Source organism: Gorilla gorilla, chromosome 19 (assembly GCF_029281585.2).
Source record: "Gorilla gorilla gorilla isolate KB3781 chromosome 19, NHGRI_mGorGor1-v2.1_pri, whole genome shotgun sequence".
Taxonomy (NCBI): domain Eukaryota; kingdom Metazoa; phylum Chordata; class Mammalia; order Primates; family Hominidae; genus Gorilla; species Gorilla gorilla.
Window position 1 is genome coordinate 19,211,069 of NC_073243.2, and position 20,768 is coordinate 19,231,836.

The 20,768-nt window shown below is 42.7% G+C and overlaps 1 protein-coding gene and 1 non-coding gene across 5 annotated transcripts in view; one reads left to right on the forward strand and one right to left on the reverse strand.

Annotated features, from left to right (window-relative positions):
• The window catches only part of ZZEF1 (zinc finger ZZ-type and EF-hand domain containing 1), a 140,348-nt gene that overhangs the window by 95,372 nt on the left and 24,208 nt on the right, over window positions 1-20,768 (reverse strand). For 3 of the 4 annotated variants that reach the window (XM_019013515.4, XM_055367177.2, XM_055367179.2), the window contains exons 3-9: window positions 17,763-17,957; window positions 15,090-15,261; window positions 13,399-13,598; window positions 10,478-10,688; window positions 6,521-6,637; window positions 5,460-5,638; window positions 3,135-3,233 (exon numbers count right to left, since the gene is read on the reverse strand). In XM_019013515.4, the coding sequence (XP_018869060.2) occupies window positions 3,135-3,233; window positions 5,460-5,638; window positions 6,521-6,637; window positions 10,478-10,688; window positions 13,399-13,598; window positions 15,090-15,261; window positions 17,763-17,957 (1,173 nt within the window). Of the gene's footprint in view, window positions 1-3,134; window positions 3,234-5,459; window positions 5,639-6,520; window positions 6,638-10,477; window positions 10,689-13,398; window positions 13,599-15,089; window positions 15,262-17,762; window positions 17,958-20,768 lie in introns of those variants that run through there. The other variant, XM_063700523.1, reaches the window with a different exon arrangement.
• Window positions 15,399-15,501, forward strand: LOC115931357 (small nucleolar RNA U13). Its single transcript, XR_004067864.1, has one exon. It is a non-coding gene; the product is annotated as a small nucleolar RNA U13 (small nucleolar RNA).

A 20,768-nucleotide genomic window follows, 5' to 3' on the forward strand; every position in this document is an offset into this window, starting at 1 on the left:
TAAGAAATCAGCTCACGTGTTTTTTTTCATTTTTCTCTTTTGTTTTTTAGACACAGGGTCTCACTCTGCTGCCCAGGCTGGAGTGCAGTGGTACAATCATAACTCACTGCGGCGTTACACTCCTGGGTTCAAACAATCCTCCTGCCTCAGCCTAAGTAGGCCCACAGGAAAACACCACCATGCCCAGCTAATTTTTTATTTTATTTTTTGTAGTGACTGGATCTCACTATGTTACCCAGGCTGGTCTCAAACTGTTGGCCTCAAGCAATCCTCCCACCTCTGCCTCCCAAAGTGTCGGGGTTACAGGCATGAGCCACTGTGTCCAGCCTAGCTCACAGGTTTGACTGTGATTTTTTTTTTTTTTTTTTTTTTTTTTTGAGACAGAGTTTTGCTCTTGTCACCCAGGTGGGAGTGCAATGGTGCAATCTCAGCTCACTGCAACCTCCGCCTCCCGGGTTCAAGCAATTCTCCTGCCTCAGCCTCCCAAGTAGCTGGGACTACAAGTGCCTGCCACCATGCCTGGCTAATTTTTGTACTGTTAGTAGAGATGGGGTTTCACCATGTTGGCCAGGCTGGTCTCGAACTCCTGACCTCAGGTGATCCGCCTGCTTCGGCCTCCCAAATTGCTGGGATTACAGGTGTGAGCCACTGCACCCAGCTGAACTGTGATATTTTAAATCTACAAGTTTTGACACCCTGCCCTCCACTTGCCAAATTTATTCTTTTTAGATAACAGGGAAAAAAAAATAACCAATCAGATTTAAAGGATTTAATAAATCTACCACTTCTGTTCCTATCAGGAGCACCCAGTATTCCTTTAAAATATCAGACCAAGTGACAGTGGTGACTGCCAGGAACGTTAGCCCCCTGAAGTATCAGCATTTGAGTTCTCTGGGCATTCTGTGGGCCCTGCAGTGGCACTTGTCCAAAAGTGGTACTTCCCCACTGTTGGAGAATCAGACGTGTACCCATGAGAAGAGCTTTTACTCCGATAAGGGGAAGAAAAAATCACCCCCAAACCCAACAGCTCTGGCCATGAGTACTTTCCTCTTGTCTGTCCCTTAAGGGTTACTTTTTGCAGTGCAGCAAGAGAGACCGACATCAACCCTGAGTTACAAGCAACAGATAGTGATGGCTGAAGGGAGTGAGCAGGAGGAGCCCAGGGCTCCCCACACCCATTCACATCCCACCCGTGTGCTTCTCAGGCACGTGGCAAACATAACAAATCCACAAACTACAGCAGATTTTTAAAATCCACTCAATCTAAGGAGGGGAAAAAGCAGGAAGGAGAACTGGGTAGGTAAAAGACACAGGGAAAATAACAAAACATTCAGATCAGACCAGGCACAAGAGCTGGCAAAATCTATTACCAGGAGAAATGCCCGTGAACAATGTTAAAAATCCACATCCAGCTGGGCACGGTGGCTCATGAGGTCAGGAGATCGAGACCATCCTGGCTAATGTGGTGAAACCCCGTCTCTACTAAAAATACAAGAAATTAGCCGGGCGTGGTGGCGGGCGCCTGTAGTCTCAGATACTCGGAAGGCTGAGGCAGAAGAATGGCTTGAACCTGGGAGGAGGAGGTTGCAGTGAGTCAAGATCATACCACTGCACTCCAGCCTGGGCAATAGAGTGAGACTTCGTCTCAAAAAAATATAAAAATAAAGAAATAAAAAATCCACTTCCTCACATGCTCCAGGAACAAAAATTCCAAATCTTCAGCAAGTGAAGGAAAAATGCAGAGGGCCTTTGGCAGGGTGGTCTTGGCTTTCTTCGGTGAGGGGAAGGGAAAGGGACAAGGAGCTAACACCACCCCCACCCAGCCCCACCCACTTTGGATGGCAGGAGCCTCACAGCCGGCCATGGCCTTCAGTGTGGCTGGAGATGGATGTGGTAAAGAAAAACGTTTCTGCACAGGCTGAGCTGCTCAGGGAAAACCACAGGGAAACAATCTGGTTTAAGCATCTACTGCTGAAGAGGAGCACTGAGGAGAGGAGGTGCAGCTGGGAAAAGCATGTTCTCCTAGGGTCTGGACTCCATGAATGCTGAGAATGAATACGGGAAACAGGACAGAGAAGAGGCAACCACTGAGAACATACGAGGACTCATTGATGAGAGGAAAGCCGAGGAGAACCAGACACAAAGCAGCAAGGCTAGTCCCTTTCAATGTCTGATCACTGCTGGAATATTCCACTTCCTCTAGTGAATCAGCAAGATTCAAATCAGTCCAGTGAGGAAAAAAGGGACACAGAGGACAATAACAAGGCGGCCAACAAGACGAATGAGAGAGAGACTCACAAACACCTTATCACAAGATAAGGAAAGAGCCTCCAGCAAAGTTGAAAAGCACATCAGCAATTATTATGTTGACACTAGGAAAAGAGTGAGGCTTCCTCTAGACACGCAAATACTACATCAGCTATATCTGGAAATACCCTTCTTTGTTTTGTTTTGTTTTTTTTCAAACAGAGTCTCGCTCTGTCACCCAGGCTGGAAGGCAGTGGCGGCATCTCAGTTCACTGCAACCTCTACCTCCCGGGTTCAAGTGATTCTCATGCCTCAGCCTCCCAAGTAGCTGGAATTACAGGCGCCCTGCCACCACAACAGCTAATTTTTGTAGTTTTTTATTAGGGATGGGGTTTCACCATGTTGGCCAGGCTTGTCTTGAACTCCTGGCCTCAAGTGATCCTCCCACCTCCGCCTCCCAAAGCGCTGGGATTACAGGCGTGAGCCACTGCACCCGGCCTGGAAATACCCTTCTTAAACTATGTTTTCAGTCAGTAGTAAAGTGCTACTGATCTGCTGAGTTTCCTACCACCTGAAGATAACACAATAGAAAGACAATTGGAACTGAAAAAACGATTAAAAAAAATAGTAACTTTTTATATTCCAAGAGAAAGAATCCTTGCTTTTCAAAACTTCAGGCTCTCAAATACTTCTGAGTTGTTATAGGTCATTGACACCTAGGCAGATTACAACTAAACCACACAAATTGTTCAGCAACCACTGCCAACTGAGAAACAACCTAAAATTGAAGACTGCATGCCTCAAACATTTCAAAGCCTGGAGTGTGCTTTCACACAGCTGACTCCTCTCTACCGAGCACACTAGAAACAGACAGACCCACCACTCACCATCCCTTGTCCACGGTTCAACAAGGAGGTTTTCGGGTCCAGACTTGTCTTCTTTTCCTTTGACATCACATGCCTGAAGAGTCAACTGGAGAGGTTTACCTGACCAAAGAAAAGCAAGAGCAAGCCGTAAGCTAAAATACGAAGAACTGGAAACTAGCACGCCTATCTGTGGAAATAGAGTCCTGTGGCTACCCAGACTGCTAACTAAAAATCTCCCTGTTTAAAAGCTGAAATAGAGCAGTAATATCAGACAAAAGTTGACACCATCCCTTTGTACTTTCCTGAAAGAGACAAAGTACAGCTATGGCCCTGAGTGATTCCAAGGACAGCTTTCTAGAACAATCATTGTTCTGAAAAAAGGACATTATAAGACATAGGTTGATAACACAGATTGAACATATTTGGGGGGGTGATTCCTAAGATACTGTTTTGGAGCCAATAATTAACTTTATTACAATTGCATTTAAATATAAAATATTTTAGGTCTCGTTTCCTTAAATCATCTCTGCAGGCAAAATTTCTGTTTCAAGAATTAGAAAAATCAACTTTTTCAGAACACTTGGCTTTGGCAAAAAAAATATATATTTATATATACATATAAATCAACTTTTGCTATGATGATCTGAAAATGTTTTCCTTTTGTTTTAATAATACAATGTACACCTGTTCACCTATGATATGACCTAGAACTAGAACATTACCCCATTCCTTCCTATCCACTGCTCCCTGCCTGAACAACCATTAATCTAAATTCTATTCAGCTTCCAGACACTACCTGCTATCCCTTCTATCCAGCCATGGCTGCTCTGGGCTGTTCACCAGTGCAACCCCCAACCACCCAAGAAAATAACCTTTCAAAATTTAGGGAGGAAACTAGATTTACAGGACACCAATTGTCTAACTTAAAAATTTAAACAGGCAAAAGAAAAAAAAAATTAAACAGGCTGGGCATCATGGCTCATGCCTGTAAATTCCAGCACTTTGGGAGGCTGAGGTGGGAGTATTGCTTGAGTCCAGGAGTTTGAGACCAGCCTGGTCAACATGGGGAGAGCTCATTTCTAAAAAAAAAAAAAAAAAATTTTAACTAGCCAGGTGTGGTGGCCCATGCCTATAGTCCCAGCTACTCAGGAGGCTGAGGCAAGAGGATCACTTGAACCTGGGAGGTGGACGCTGCAGTGGGCTGAGATTATGCCAGTGCACTCCAACCTGGATGACAGAGCAGGACTCTGTCTCAAAAAATAAATAAATAAAAATAAAAATAAAAATAAACATAAAAAGAAGCCATTAAGTCAGTCATACTAAGACGAAGGTAGAAACGTCACGGCAGAGGCCAGGTGTGGTGGCTCACGCCTGCAGTCCCAGGATTTTAAGAGGCCAAGGTGGGAGGACTGCTTCAGCCTAGGAGTTCAAGACCAGCTTAGGCAACATAGTGAGACCCAATCTCTACAAAAAATTTAAAAAAATTAACCAGGTATGCTGGCATGCACCTGTGGTCCCAGGTACTCGGGAGAGTGACACAGGAGGATCACTTGAGCCTGGGAGGTCAAGGCTGCAGTGAGCCGTGATCATGCCACTGCACTCCAATCTGTGCAACACAGCAAGACACTCTCTCTCAAAATAAATAAAAGGGTAGAAATGTCACTGTAATATTGCCAACAGGATGAGACCCAACACCACATATTGTGGAGTCCAGGAAGGCTGCACTCGCAAGTGGAAGTGCTGCACTGCAGTCTTTTGGGAGTAACTTTATGGGCTCCCGTGTCGAGAAGGATTATAAGGCCCCATCCTGGTTTGGTAGAAAAGTGCTCATATGAATTACTGCTAGGCCCAAGGGGGGAAAGCAGTGGCAGACAGGTGTCCAAATCCTTCAGAGCAGCTATCACGGGAATGCAGAGGGATGCATTCTAAGACAAAGATCCCTTTGCACCATATTTTGGCTAGCTTCCTCCCTCCAACAGGTAAGAACTGCTCCAACCCTCTTGGCCTACACAACGAGACACTTCGGTACTTCACCAAAGATGGCTGTGTTCAAATGGCCACCAGACCTGAGTAATTTTGCAAGCAGATCATGGGAGTACAGCCTTGTGGACAATCAAGTGTCCTCTTCTGGTGATACTGCCATTACATAAATGAACCAAAATCTCCCTTCTCCCTGCCAATCCTAGTAAGGTCTGATACTCAGAGGATACGTTCATCCAGGAATCATGGTGTAACTATAACAACCCAAAAAGATGAGAAGATACCAGGAGGTCACATGGCAAAGAATGGCTTTATGATTTGTCCACTGTTGACATTTCTATCACCCCCATGTTTTACCATATTTACCATATTTGAGGAGCAGGTTCTGTCTGACTGACGCCATGGACAAGATGAGGGATGAGGCATCATACTGTGTGTCCAGATGGTCAGTGATGGTGCATAGAGAGCTCATGACTTTGGCAACACTTCCTCTTGCGAGAGCAAAAGCCAGAAGAGTCAGTTCTACCTCTGGGGTAGAACAGCAGCTATAAGCAAAGAGCAAAAACTTTTCACTTCTTAAAAACATGAAAAACATCCAGGTAGCTCAAACCCCATGTAAGTGATCACCACAAGTAACATTAACCTGCCATATGCTTTCTACAGGTTTATCCGAAATATTTTTCAAAATCCTTAAGGTAACCTAAGGAAAAATTAAATCAATCCAGAGAGCCAGGGAATGAAAGCCTCACTTCTATAATCTTTAATCTTTAAATATTAAATAATACCAATACGCTACTGTAATAAGCCTCTGCTATTAAGAAGCCTTGGGTAATGAGCTGGCTTGACCAGAGAGTTGAGGGTTTATGCTTGAAGCACTAAAAATGTATCACACTGAATTACACTTCTTTGCTTTTAATTTAAACACATTATACTGAAACGTTAAAAACTGTCTAGATGGCTCAGGGACTGGTTTGACCTCTAATGCAATAATGTCCTCAGGGCTCACTGAGGCAGAAGTGAGTGTCCCTACACAAAGTGGTCACTGCTATCAAGCTATCCAGGTGCCCTTTCCCAGTTCTGTAGGTAATCAGGCTCCCTGGACCTGCATGTGAAGGTCAGCAGGTTCTGAGTGAAGGAAGGCTATGCCAGTTGGACTTTGAGACATCTGTTCTATCAGAATCACAGGACTACTCCCCTTGGGCCCTGCAACACCCCTCACCAACCCTCCCAATTCTTCAGGTCAGGTGATATTGCTAAATAATGGAGTTTAGATGAGTGAACTATTATGTCACTTTCTCTTTAGCTGCTAAAAAGCAACCATTTTTAGTGGTGATCGTTAAAAGATTAATATATATTTTTTAAAGACTTAACAAGCATACGTGCACTCCATTCCTCACAGAGTTTACCCTCATCAGCCTTGATTTTACCTAGTTATCCTTATGAGGAAACTGTCCACTTCTTCCAGCACATTAGGGGAGAGGAAAGTTGAGAAATCTGTAGATCCTGGTGAGAGAGAGAGTGGAGGCATGTGCCGCAGTGCCTTCCTAGAAGAGGAAAATGTAAAATGTAATCAGAACAAAACCAGACCGAATTTAGACAAAAAATAAACTGTTAGAAGCTTGTTTTGACTAATCCCTTATAAAGAGACAGTGTTCCCACAGAGAAGCTGGCACACAATATAAACTGGCCCTTCTTTTTTTTGAGACGGAGTCTCGCTCTGTCACCCAGGCTAGAGTGCAGTGGCGCGATCTCGGCTCACTGCAACCTCCACCTCCCAGGTTCAAGCGATTCTCCTGCCTCAGCTTCCTGAGTAGCTAGGATTACAGGAACCTGCCACCACGCTTGGCTAATTTGTAGTTTTAGTAGAGACGGGGTTTCACCACCTTGGCCAGGCTGGGCTTGAACTCCTGACCTCGTGATCCACCTACCTCGTCCTCCCACAGTGCTATGATTACAGGCGTAAGCCACCGTGCCCAGCCTAAACTATCCCTTTTTGCCCAGGAGTCACAGTGCTAAGTAGTTTAATAGGGTTTTGTGCTTGTTTGTTTGTTTCTTTCTTTTAGGAGTTCTGCCTCCCTCTGTTGAATAAAACTTATTCAACGATCTAGAATCCAGCTTTCATGTTAAGTAGTACTAGAAAAACTGACCCAAGAGGCAGAGCAGCTTGAGGCTCAGTAGAAGATTTATTTTATAATTTGTTCAGCAGCAACAGGTAAAAAAAAAAACAAAAGAAAATTTTATAGCTAGGATCTGAAGATCTATGTTAGCTAAAGATGTGCCATGAATGTTATGTTCTCTTAAACAGATTAGCACATCACCGTCTCCATTCCTGCCATGTTTCTTGGCCTTTCCACCTTAATGTCTGCTTTAATGTTTCCCTTCTCTTGTCTTTGCTTACATTTATCTTTCTGAATCCCCCAATAGCTTTACCTACTCTAGATTAGCAGTCATCAAAAATTTACGCAACAAATGACTTCTGAGCCCTACTGTGTGCCAGCAACTGTGCTAGGTGACTGAATGTACCATGAAAAATTTCAAGGTATTCTGTGAATGTATCAAAAATAACTCAAAATTCTACAACTGATAGTCGCTTAATGATAATGGTAATGAAAATCCCTGAAACAATTTCTACATTTCAAAATAGAGACAATAAAGCAAAGCAAACACTGTGTCAGCTCGCACTCTGCCCTAGTTCTGTTCCTGTCTACACAATGAGCCGTTTTGGGGTTGCACAAACATGGCAGCTACACACAGATGCAGCTGATCAGTGAGGTCTAATGCACACAAATAGCATGCAATCATTTACTGAATTTATTTCCACTGATACAGGCAACACTTCTGTCCCAAAATATTCTTTTCCTTACCTATTTCTCCTCATTGATATTTTTTCAATAAATCTTTAATTTTAAAATAGATTTAGATCACTAATCTTAAAAAAGCAGGAGTGCATGAAAATATCATTGCAGATGAACTAGTAAAACTGAGCAGGGACACAAACTTTAAAATCTGTCCATTCTTCAACCACTTGCCACATCTTCAAAAAAAATATATAGAAACCTCTTCCTTGTCCTGAAAATCCAGTCCATAAGATGGGGCTGTGCAGCGTAGACATTTGTATGTGTCTGGGGAGTAAGGGGGAGTAGTCATGGTGGCCTACAGTGAGGTTTTAGAGCCTGAGCAGGGTGAGAAAGGTGTCTTCACAAAGGTACGGCCTGATAGGGAATGCAGGCACCAAGTGAGGCAAGAAGGGTGGCCTGGCACAGGGTATAGGAATTCGAGGAAGATGAGAAGGGCATCTGTGCAAGGATGGCCACAGCAGCAGCTCTGCAAAAGATGCTGGAGCAGGAATGGGGTAGGGAGGGTGTCCATGCAAGGGCAGGGGCAATGGGACACTGGTTACATAGAGGCGAACTGAGTAAGTACAAAAAATGTATTAAGGATCATGGGAAGCAAGTTTCTTAGTATCAGAGAAGGCAGTCATAAATAAAGAAATAGGCCGGGCGTGGTGGCTCATGCCTGTAATCTCTGCACTTTGGGAGAACGAGGTGGGTGGATCTCCACCTAAAGAGCCCCTGATTCAGAAAAATGGCTGATTCCAGGACTAATGCAGGGAACATTCAAGATAAGCCTGGAATATCTTGTGTCAGAACATATGGAAGCATTCCGAGAATAATGAGACATGTCAAAAGGACACACAAGCCAGACTGCAGGGGTTGCCACCAGCCAACTCCAGGATAACATAAGCATCAAAACTGTGGCTGACTATAATCTAGTGCATAAAAGAGGAATCCACTAACATAAAGTTTTGATGAGGAATAAGATATTTACATAGTCTCAAAGTACCACCTTCAATGTATTTATTAATTATGAAGTGAAAAATATTTATTTTACAATGGAAAAGTCTGGCAAAAACCACTTTAATCAAGTGATCAAAGTTAACAAGACTGCATTAGAATGAGGACTATCTGAAGTTGTGTGCAACCCGACGGGATGCAATGAGAACAAAGCATCACTTCTATGATATTCCTGCTAGAGACAAATAACAAAACCTCAGTCTGATCATGATAAAACATCAAATAAACCAGAATTGAAGGACACTCTTCAAAATAACTGACCTGTAATTTTCAAAAGTATCAGGGTCAAGGAAATACTGAGGAAAGTCAAGGAAATACTGAGGAATTGTTTCAGAATGAAGGAAACTAAAGAGAAAGGACAAAGAAATGCAGAGTGTTTCGCTGGATCCTTTTGCTGTAAGGGGCGTGACTGGGGCAACATGCAAAACTTGCAGGGAGTCTGAGGATGAGATGGTGGCAACATAGGAATGTACACCAATGTGGATTTCCTGATTTCAATGGTTGTCAGTAAATGTTCTTGTTTACAGGAAATACACACTAAAGCAGCAGGAACGATGGGGCACAGGCTGGCAAATTACTCTCTAATGACTGACGAAGAAATAAAAATTATTTGTTAAATGTAAACTTGCAATGCTTCTCTAAGTATGAAATAATTTAGTGAGAACACATGCTACAACAGGAAGAAAGAACAAGGTATGGCCAACTATTAACCTTCAGAGCAGCAGTGTTATTTGCTAACAGTTTTACTCAATAGTGCTAACAAATCTCAAAAGATGTCGAGAGAACAAAATATTAGCAATCTCTTTTTGGCTGATACTCTCACCGCCTACACTATAGGTACCTATTATCAGTTACTGAATCTGCACAATACTAATATTTCAGTGCTGCTATAGCTGGTTGTATTTGTCTTATATGTTACTACTTGGTCTTTTTGCCCTAATGATTTTTTTTCAAAAGTACTCTACATTTCAAAAGAAATTAATTTAGTACCCTGAAAAGATTTCACTCATTTGTGGAAAGAGCCCTCAACTGATCCATTACTGCAGCCTGGTCTTGTGACTTCAGGAAAGGTCACAACATCTGTGTCTATAAAATGGGGTGATTTTCACAGGTACACTTCAGTGTCAGTAGGTAAAATAATAGTCTGCATCTGCAAGGGCTTTATCCAACATCAAATCCTATAGAAACATGAGCAATTACTTCCCAATGGACAAGGAACAGGTACAGCATAAGTGACCTCCTCACAAGACTGGTCCACTTAGTGAGCTGATGAAGAACACTGTAGGAACTGTGTGACGAGGAGCAGGAAGGTGGAATGGGCACTTTTTCAGTCTGTAAAGTCAGAACGTCAATCAAAGAGAGAAACACTGTGGAGCTGAGTGGCACAAACAGGAAACAGCAGGGCACCTGAGGCCGAGCTGACTGAGCCACAACGATCAATGATGGAAGGCTGCTCAGTGATACGCCCTAAAGGATGATGGGAGAATGAGGGCATGTTGAGGGGGCTGGAACATAGAGAGAATGACTTACTGAGTATTGTGCAGCACTGTCTGGACAAAGGCGGGATTTGTCTCCATAGAAGCCGTCACCAGAGATGTCAGCAGAGACCAATACCATATTGCAGAAGCATCTGAGACTGAGACCCCAGACTTCTTAACTCTCTGAAAGCCAACAGCCCTGAGACCATGAATTCTAGTGTCGCAGCCATCGCTAAGACAACGCTTTATGTTAATCTGGACATCTGTCGAGCACAAACAAAAAATTCAGTATTGGATTAACTTCTTTAGGCAAATGCTGGGCTCCCAACTAAAAGCAAAACAGTAATAGACATTTTGAAAAGAAAATTCTGAAGGTACACTTTGATGACAGAAATAAATAGCATGTGCAATGGAACTAGTATATAATAAATTTGTCAAAAAGCTTTGACAAATCTAAGAAATCATAAGAATAATATGTAAAATTAAGGGTGGTTTAAGTCTTTACAACAAAACTTCTTAGGAACTTAGGAGTCTTGAAAAAACTACACAAAGAACATTTTAAAACAAGCCTGTCTGAATACATGGTAAGAACACTTCTAGAATTCTTCCTAGGATTCTGAAATTTGGATTAAGTTATAGAACAGTGGCTGGCTTACAAGCAATTGTGAGATTTTTAATAATCAAATCCAAACAGATGACACAGACATGACTCACTTTTAAGAGATGTCACAATTTCTTATTTGGGTCAGAGGAGAGAAGGTAAGAATTTAAAAAGGACACAACTTAGAGAAAAGATCACAATATAAGACAGGAAGCTTCTAACCCACAGGCCTAACTACTTATTTGCTAGGGATGAGACACAAAGACTCTACCTCCCTAGGCCTCAGTTCCTTTGAGCAAAGAACACTTCTTTTGGCCCAGGAAAGCATTAGAAGAAATGAGATAAAACATGAAGCATTCCGGCTCCCTGAACGAAATAAGCCCAGAAAGCAATCACAGAATTGTGATTATTTCCAAAATGCTATGTGTAAAGCAAGGTTATAATGGTATAAAATTGGAAACAACCTAAATGTCCAAGAATGAGGGGTGGGTTAAAATTACGGCCTTTTTTTTTTTTTTTTGAGATGGAGTCTTGCTCTGTTCACCCAGGCTGGAGAAGTGCAGTGGCACAATCTCAGCTCACTGCAACCTCCGCCTCCTGGGTTCAAGTGATTCTCCTGCCTCAGCCTCCCGAGTAGCTGGGATTACAGGCATGCGCCACCACGCCCGGCTAATTTTTGTATTTGGTAGAGATGGAGTTTCACCATGTTGGCCAGGCGGGTCTAGAACTCCTGACCTCAAGTGACCTGCATGCCTCAGCCTCCCAAAGTGCTGGGATTGGAGGCGTGAGCCACTGCACCCAGCCAATTACGGCATATTTTTACAACACTAAATAAGGATATTCGTGAATATAACACACTCTAAAAAATTACAAAAGAACATGCAAAGACTATCAACATTTTTGTAAAAAGATATGTATAGATTTATGTGAACAGATACATACAGCTCTATCTTTTAGGAAAAAAGGTGTGTAGATATGTGTGCATATATGTGTGTGTATGTAAACCATACACACACTTACACACACAAATACACAAACACACGGAAAGGTCTGCAAGGATCCACACCAAGGCAGTCACAGTAACAATCCCTGGGTAGTAGGATTTGAGGATTTTTGTTTATATTTTTCTAATTTTCCAATATGAAAATGTGAATAAAATTATTTTTAATGGGCCAGCGCAGTGACTCATGCCTGTAATCCCAGCACTGTGGAAGGCCGAGGCGGGCGGATCATGAGGTCAGTAGTTCGAGACCAGTCTGTCCAACATAGTGAAACCCCGTCTCTACTAAAATACAGAAAATTAGGCGGGTATGGTGGTGTGCGCCTGTAATCCCAGCTACTCGGGCGACTAAAGCAGGAGAATTGCGTGAACCCCGGAGGTGGAGGTTGCAGTAAGCTGAGACTGCACCACTGCACTCCAGCCCAGGAGACAATGCGAGGCTCCGTCTCAAAAAAAAAAAAAAAAAAAAAAGAAAAAATATATAGAAAAAACATATATATTACACATGTAAGCATACACAATATATAAATATGTATAAACATATATAAAAACATATTATGTATATATGTTTACATATATATATATATTTATAATCCCAACGTTTTGGGAGGCCAAGGTAGGAGCATAAAGGCCAGGAGTTTGAGATCAACCTGGGCAACACAGTGAGGCCCCATTTCTACAAAAAGGTGTAAAGAAATTAGCCAGGCATGGCGGTGCATGTCTACATTCCAGCTACTGAGACTGAGGCAGGAAGACTGCTTGAACCCAGGAGTCTGAGGTTACAGTGAGCTATGACTGTACCACTGCACTCCAGCCTGGGTGACAAAAAGAGATCCTGTCTAAATATACATATATATGTTTTGTTTTGTTTTTAATGAAAAAAATGATTTCACTGCTCTTCTATAATTTCTTTCTTTTTTTTGGTTTGAGATGGAGTCTTGCTCTGTCACCCAGGCTGGAGTGCAGTGGCGTGATCTCAGCTCACTGCAGCCGTAGCTTCCTGGGTTCAAGCGATTCTTCTGCCTTAGCCCCCCAAGTGGCTGGGATTACAGGTACCCACCCCCACGCCTGGATAATTTTTGTATTTTTAGTAGAGACAGGGTTTCACCATGTTGGCCAGGCTGTTTTTGAACTCCTGATCTCAAGTGATTCACCTGCCTTGGCCTCCCAAAGTGCTCAGATTACAGGCGTGAGCCAGCATGCCCCGACGCTTTTCTATAATTTCTGCAACACTTAATGAATGAAATAATGACCACTTTTGTGTACGTCCTAAGAAGCAAACCGAATCTCAAAAACTAACAGCCTCTTCACTTCAAAGTAAAAAATACTACTCCCTTGCTTTTCCCTATCCCCTCAGTTCTGTTGGACTTACAGAGCTGACTGACGTTGGCATTTTCCAGCAGCGTCACATAGCCAGTGACATTGCTGGGGATGTGCACATCTCGGACTTCCTGAAGATCGCTGGCATTCCTCCCTACAGCTACTGTCACCTGCTGTGGCATGTAGCTCTGGTCAGTGGCAGCCACTGCAATGGACAGGTGTCTAAGCACAACATCTGGCTTCATTTTTAAACTGGAAAACACAAAAAGCAGAAATTACAAATGTTTATAGGAGTCAAGAACTGACAGGATCCAGAAGTCCCACCTCAAAGAGCTTACATTTGATATATCCAAAGACTGGTTTTCCTAACAGCAACTAACTTGAAATGCTGGCTATGAGTTTCAAAGTCCTTCTGACCTTGACCTTCCCACATTTTTTAAAGACCTTTCAGTTCAAGATTAATCTTACGATTCCTTTTAAGCTATTTGTACAGAAAGAACGAACAGTATGAACATTCTAACAAAATCCCTTTACCTGGCAAAAAAGCTAATTTTAAACTGCACACAAAAAAACTGAGTATATTCTCTCATCTATAAATTAGATGTCTAAAGGTCAAATGTGTCCTCTAAGAGAAAACAATACAATTATCTCTGGCACTTAATTCTACCAATTGGAATTAGCCTGTTTTCTGAGGGGAGAGGTGAAAATTTCAATAGCAGCTTCAGAGCTTCCAGAAATACCACTGTTTATTATCATCAGCTCCACTCCAGGATTCTTGACCACACTATTTCTTCTTCTAAAGTGACCAACTCAGTTACATACAGTGAATTTCAAAAATGTATATAGAAAGAGGCCAGGCACGGTGGCTCACGCCTGTAATCCCAGCACTTTGAGAAGTTGGGAGCTTGAGACCAGCCTGCCAACATGGTGAAACCCTGTCTCTACTAAAAATACAAAAATTAGCTGTGTGGTGGTGGGCAGCTTTAATCCCAGCCACCCAGGAGGCTGAGGCAGGAGAATCGCTTGAGCCTTGGAGATGGAGGTTGCAGTGAACAGAGATCATGCCACTGCACTCCAGCCTGGGCATCAGAGCAAGGCTCCATCTCAAAAAAAAAAAAAGAAGTATAGAAAGGGACCGGGTGCAGTGGCTCACACCTATAAACCCAACATTTTGGGAGGCCAAGATAGGAGGATTAAGGCTAGGAGTTTGAGACAAGCCTGGGCAACGTAGTGAGGCCCCATTTCTACAAAAAAGTATAAAGAAATTAGCCAGGTATGGTGGTGCCTGCCTAAATCCCAGCGACTGAGACTGAGGCAGGAGGACTGCTTGAACCCAGGAGTCTGAGGTTACAGTGAGCTATGACTGCACCACTGCACTCCAGCCTGGGTGACAAAAATAAGATCCTGTCTTTAAAAAAAAAAAAAAGTAGAGAAAGGATATTTCAAAATACAATCACATGTAAGTACTTACTCTTTGTGGTATTAATTTTCCTGAGAAACTAGTGAAAAAAGATATGAAATCAGTACTAATCTAAAATTAATCAAATGTTATTGCCTCCTTTAAAATATCAGGGAAATTATCTGTTATAAATATATAAGCCAGGTTACATGATTTTACATGATTCATTTTACTTGATTCTTAAAGCATCTTCATAGATAGCCACTTAAAATACAAAGAGTAGGCAGTTAAGAAGAAAACATTCCAAAATTTTAAAAAACAAAAAAGTATTATATACCACCCACCGAATCCAGTGTGAACAGGCACTGCCATCTGACTGCCAGTAGGATGAGGTTTCTCCATTTGTCATCTTGTCAATGTCTGCAGAGTTGGAGGATGTTTCTATATAAGCATAGCACTTTGCTACTGACTTGAGTTTATCCATCTCTGGACTTCTAGTTAGATCTCCAGGGCTTTCTGTAGGGGAAACCAGAGTTGATTATATGACATCCCTTTCACAAAGGGAAAAAAAAGAGTCATTTAAAATATCTAACAGAAATACGCTTGGTACTCTGGCCCTAGAAACACAAATCTTCCTTAAAATCTCCTTCCAGATCCTTTTGTAGTTCATCAGTGTCATGAGTGGGTTTTCACGCACATGTGTCAAATGTGCCTCCCTCAAACTGTTACGTCATTGGCATATTACCTGACGTGAAAATCATATGTCACCTTCCAAAGAACCCAGTGGCCAAGGATTACCCCATCGTCTCTATCAGTGCAATTCTTTACTCACTGATATATTTGCAAAACCATGCCGAGAAGAAAATGGTAAATTACGGTTTGAATTTACATTTTTTAAATAATGAGTGACACTTTTTAAGCTGCTGGCTTCTGAGTACAGTCTGGTCCTGCCCTCTTCCATGTTCTTCTGAGTTAATTCATACATTTTCTATACATGATCAAATGTATATATAAACATACATAGAATAGCTAACATTTACTTGAGTGTTTACTATAATCCACGTGCTTTTTTTTGTTGAGATTTTTTTGAGAGGGTCTCACTCTGTTCCCAGGCTGGAGTGCAGTGGTGTGATCACAGCTCACTGCAGCCTCGATCTCCTAGGCTCAAGCGATCCTCCTGCCTCATTCTCCCAAGTAGCCGGGACTACAGGCGTGCACCACCACGCCTGGCTAATTTTTTAAAAAATTTTTTGGAGAGATGGGGTCATCCCTGTGTTGCCCAGGCTGGTGTCAAACTCCTGGCTTCAAGTGATCTTCCCACTTTGGCCTCCCAAAGTACTGGGATTATAGGCATCAACCACCGTGCCTGGCCATGTGCTTTTTATACTTTCCTTATGTATTAATTCATTTTAAAAATTAAGAAACTGGCCAGACTCAGTGGCTCACGCCTGTAATCCCAGCACTTTAGGAGGCCAAGGCAGGCAGATCACCTGAGGTCAGGAAGTCGAGACCAGCCTGGCCAACATGGTGAAACCCCATCTCTACTAAAAATACAAAAACCAGCCAGGCATGGTGGCACGTGCCTGTAATCCCAGTTACTCAGGAGGCTAAAGCACAAGAATTGCTTAAACCTGGGAGGCAGAGGTTTCGGTGAGCCGGGATCACACCACTGCACACCAGCCTGGGAGACAGAGTAAGACTCCGTCGCAAAAAAATAAATAAAATAAAATAAATAAACTGAGGAACACAGAGTTAAATAATTGCCCAAGGGTAGAGTTACTAAAAAATTTAGTCAATTGTATCTGTAACATGTTATAAAATTTATTTTTGTACCCACAATGTCACTTGTTTTTGACTCTGCTTATATTTTTTTTTGCTGTGAGCAAGGTTAATTTTCATACAGACTAATTTATTAATCTTTTCTTTCATAGATTCTGGGTTTCATGCCTTGCTTAGAAAGGCTGTTCCGTATTTTACAAGGTGGAACTATTTTCTTCCAATATTTTTAGCATTTTATTTTTAGTTGAACTTTTTGATCATCTGAAATTTATTTTAGTGAATGGAATGTATTAAGAATCTAGTTTCAGCTGGGTGGTGGCTCACACCTGTAATCCCAGCACTTTGGGAAGCCAAGGTGGGTAGATCATCTGAGGTCAGGAGTTTAAGACCAGTCTGACCAACACGGTGAAACCCATCTCTACTAAAAATACAGAAATTAGCCGGGCGAGGTGGCAGGTGCCTGTAATCCCAGCTACTCAGGAGGCTGAGGTAGGAGAATCGCTCGAACCCAGGAGGTGGAGGCTGCAGAGATCACGCCATTGCACTTCAGCCTGGGCAACAAGAACGAAACTCAGTCTCCAAAAAAAAATCTAGTTTTATTTTTTCTTCAAATGGCTAACTAGGTGCCCTAACTCCATCTGTTGGAAGTTCACCTTTCCATCCTGATTTATAACACTGACTTAATCTGGTACTATGTTCTCACATGTATATCGGCGTCTATGCCTGGGCTCTGTTATGTTCCACAGACCTATCTATACACATCATGAACTTCTGTTGCCATCTCCAAGTGAGTCTGTGGTGGCTTCCTTCATTTATCCAGCAAATACTCATTGAATACCTACCATGCAACAGGCACAGTGCAGGAATGAGGAAGCAGACAAGACAGACAACACACAAGTGAATCAATAATGCTACAACTTCAGATAACAATAAGCGCGATTTCCACCATTAAACCTGCAAAGGTGACCCTGACCAGAAGGTGGGGGTAGAGGAGGTGTTAATTAGATAAAGCGGAAAGGCATCCCTCAAAGTCACATCTGAGCAGAGAATTGAATGATGAGAAACCAGCTGTGTTAGGAAGAAAGGGAATGAGGAGAAAGATCACATTCTTACATTACAAACTCATGACTCTGTATTTTCAGAAATAAAGGCAGGGAAAAGAATTGGCTCATTTTACCAACACAAGAGTTAGAAGAAATGATCAGAGTATTTTCAGGAGAACCCCCACACACACATACCCTTTTCCTTTTGTACCAGCTGATCCAGAGACTCCTTCAGGACGGAAGACCGCATGGTGCACATGTTATTGCAGTGCTCCAGCATCGGGTAGGGCATCACCGCGCTGGAGAGCCGATTGCGGTGCAGGAAGCGCAGTATCATTGACGAGTGAATATCAAGGCCCTCCTTCGACTCTGAAAATATGTCTGTGAAACCTAAACAGATGAAATCCATTTTTGGTGTTTTGGGGAAGCCACAGTAGTTTCCACGTCCCCTGCCTGGTGGCCTATCTGAATTGGCTGAATTAAAAGCAGTCATTAACAATCTTCATTGATATTTTCAGTTTTAATTGTTCAAAAATCTAAGTTTTAAAGAAATGAACCAGCAGCATTCTGAACTTAAGAATTAATTTAGCTGGGTGCAGTGGCTCACACCTGTAATCCCAGCACTTTGGGAGGCCGAGGTGGACGGATGACCTGAGGTCAAGAGTTCGATACCAGCCTGGCCAACATGGTGAAACCCCATCTCTACTAAAAATACAAAAAAGTTAGCTGGGGGTGGTGGCAGGCACCTGTAATCTCAGCTACTTGGGAGGCTGAGACAGGAGAATCGCTTGAACTCAGGGGGCGGAGGTTGCAGTGAGCCCAGATCACGCCACTGCACTCCAGCCTGGGCAACAACAGTGAAACTCCACCTCAAAAAAAAAAAAAAAAAAAAAAAAAAAAAAAAAAAAAAAAAGAATTAATTTAATTTTAGTTGAAGAGAATTTTAGAAGACTTAGAATAATGATTTTTTGTTTCAATCCAATCTTCAAAAATGTATAAGCACTTAAACACTAATAGACGTTTTTAAGGAAGTCTTGCATATAGAATACAGGGTAGAAATAAAGTTCAGTGCATTAAGAGTAAAAACATAACTGCTTTTATACTAAGATACTAAGACAATGATAATGACAATACAACCACTACCATTACCACAGTTTCCAACGGCATTTTACAACCAATAAGGTGCTTCCACATACATCATATCATTCCATCCTCACAGTAAAGTGAGGGGGGAGGCACAGAAGGTACAGCTATCCTTTTTAACAACTGAGGAAAATGAGGCTCAGGTGACACACCAAGATGTCAATTGGTAATAGGGAACCCCCCATGAGGCCATTGGTACAGGCTGGGAGAGAGAAGGCAGGGTGACAGGGGTGGGAACCATGGGCATTTGAGTCACTTCCTCATGTAATTTACTTGTGCCTTCAGGACCTGCTCAAGCCCAATCACATATATACCACTTCCATTTGATGATGGAATGCTGCTGTGCACACCCAACTTTAGGCTGGATGGGTCAGAAAGCACCCAGTTCATGAAAGCCAGTTCAGGTCACACGGTAAATTGCTGACCCATAGTCAAATGTTCAGTTTCTACCAAGGCCCAGAGCTGTCTCTCAAAAGAAGAGTAGTTATCTGCAAAAGATGGTAGGGCCTTGCTCCAAAATCTTAAAGGCCTCTGCTGTGATGCACCTATGGGGGTCTGCCAAAGGCTCCAAACAGCATCCCTGTCTGCCACTGACACCTCAAGCACCATCAGATCTGCTGAGTCATATGACCCAAGCGGCAGAGCAGCTTGCACAGCAGCCTGGACCTGTTTCAGAGCTACCTTCTGTCCTGGACCCCTCTCAAAACTGGCAGCCTTTCGGGTCACTGGATAAATGGGCCAGAGTAACACACCCAAATGAGGAATGCACTGCCTCCAAATCCAAGTTGGTCCACTAGGTGATGCACCTCTTTCTTGGTTGTAGGAGGGGCGAAATACAGCAACTTATCCTTTATCTTAGAAAGAATATCTTGACAGCCCCACACCACTGAACCCCTAAAAATTTCACTGAGGTAGAAGGTACCTGAATTTATTTCAGACTTATTTCCCACCCCCTGGCACACAAACGTCTCACCAATAAGTCCAGTGTGTTTGCTACTTCTCACTCACTGAGTCCAATCTGCATAATGTCATCAATGTAATGTACCAGTGTGATATCTTGTGGAAGGGAAAGTGATCAAGATCTCTGCAAACAATATTATGACGCGAAGCTGAAGAGTTGATGTACCTGAGGTAAGACAGTGAGGGTATATTGCTGGCCTTGCCAGCTGAAGACAAATTGCTTCTGGTGGGCCTTATGGACAGGAATGGAGAAAAGGGCATTTGCCAAATCAATGGCTGCATACCAAGTATCAGGAGATGTGTTAATTTGCTCAAGCAATGAAACCACATCTGGTACAGCAGCTACAATCGGAGTCACCACTTGGTTAAGCTTACGATAATCCACTGACATCCTCCAATATTCATCCGTCTTCTGCACAGGCCAAATAGGAGAATTGAATGGGAACATGGTGGGAATCACCACCTCTGCATCTTTCAAGTTCCTGATGGTGGCACCAATGTCTGCAATCCCTCCAGGAGTGCAATATTGTTTCTGATTTACTATTTTTCTAGGTAGAGCCAGCTCTGATGGCTTCCATTTGGCCTTTCCCACCGTAACAGCTCTTACCCTACTGGTCAGGAAGCCAACATGGGGATTCTGCCAGGTGCTAGGTATGTCTATTCCAGTTATGCACTGCGTCCCATTCTTTCCCAATCAATGCCCTCATTTTAACAGTAGACACCTGCTGAGACTGAGCATGCACCTTTCGTTGGAGGTCAGCCACTCACATGACATGAGCTTGTGTCTGATTTTCCACAATTTCAGCCCTTTGTCTAAAGGAGGTAAGACTCTCACCCAGGGCAATCTTGGAAGATGTGAGGCTAAGTAAGCATTTCTGGAGACAGAATCCCTGAGCTCATCCCCTTCTTTCATCACTTTGTCCAGCAAACTTAGGAGCACCAACCAACTTCATTATAGTCCTTGGTTCTCCATATATGGCCAAAGGTACCATGTATAGAGTCACTAAACTCCTTTATTCTCAAGAGAGGTGAATCGGGAATATCAAGTGCATTTATTCTGCACAACTCTCTTAACAGTTCACACCAAGGACTATCAGC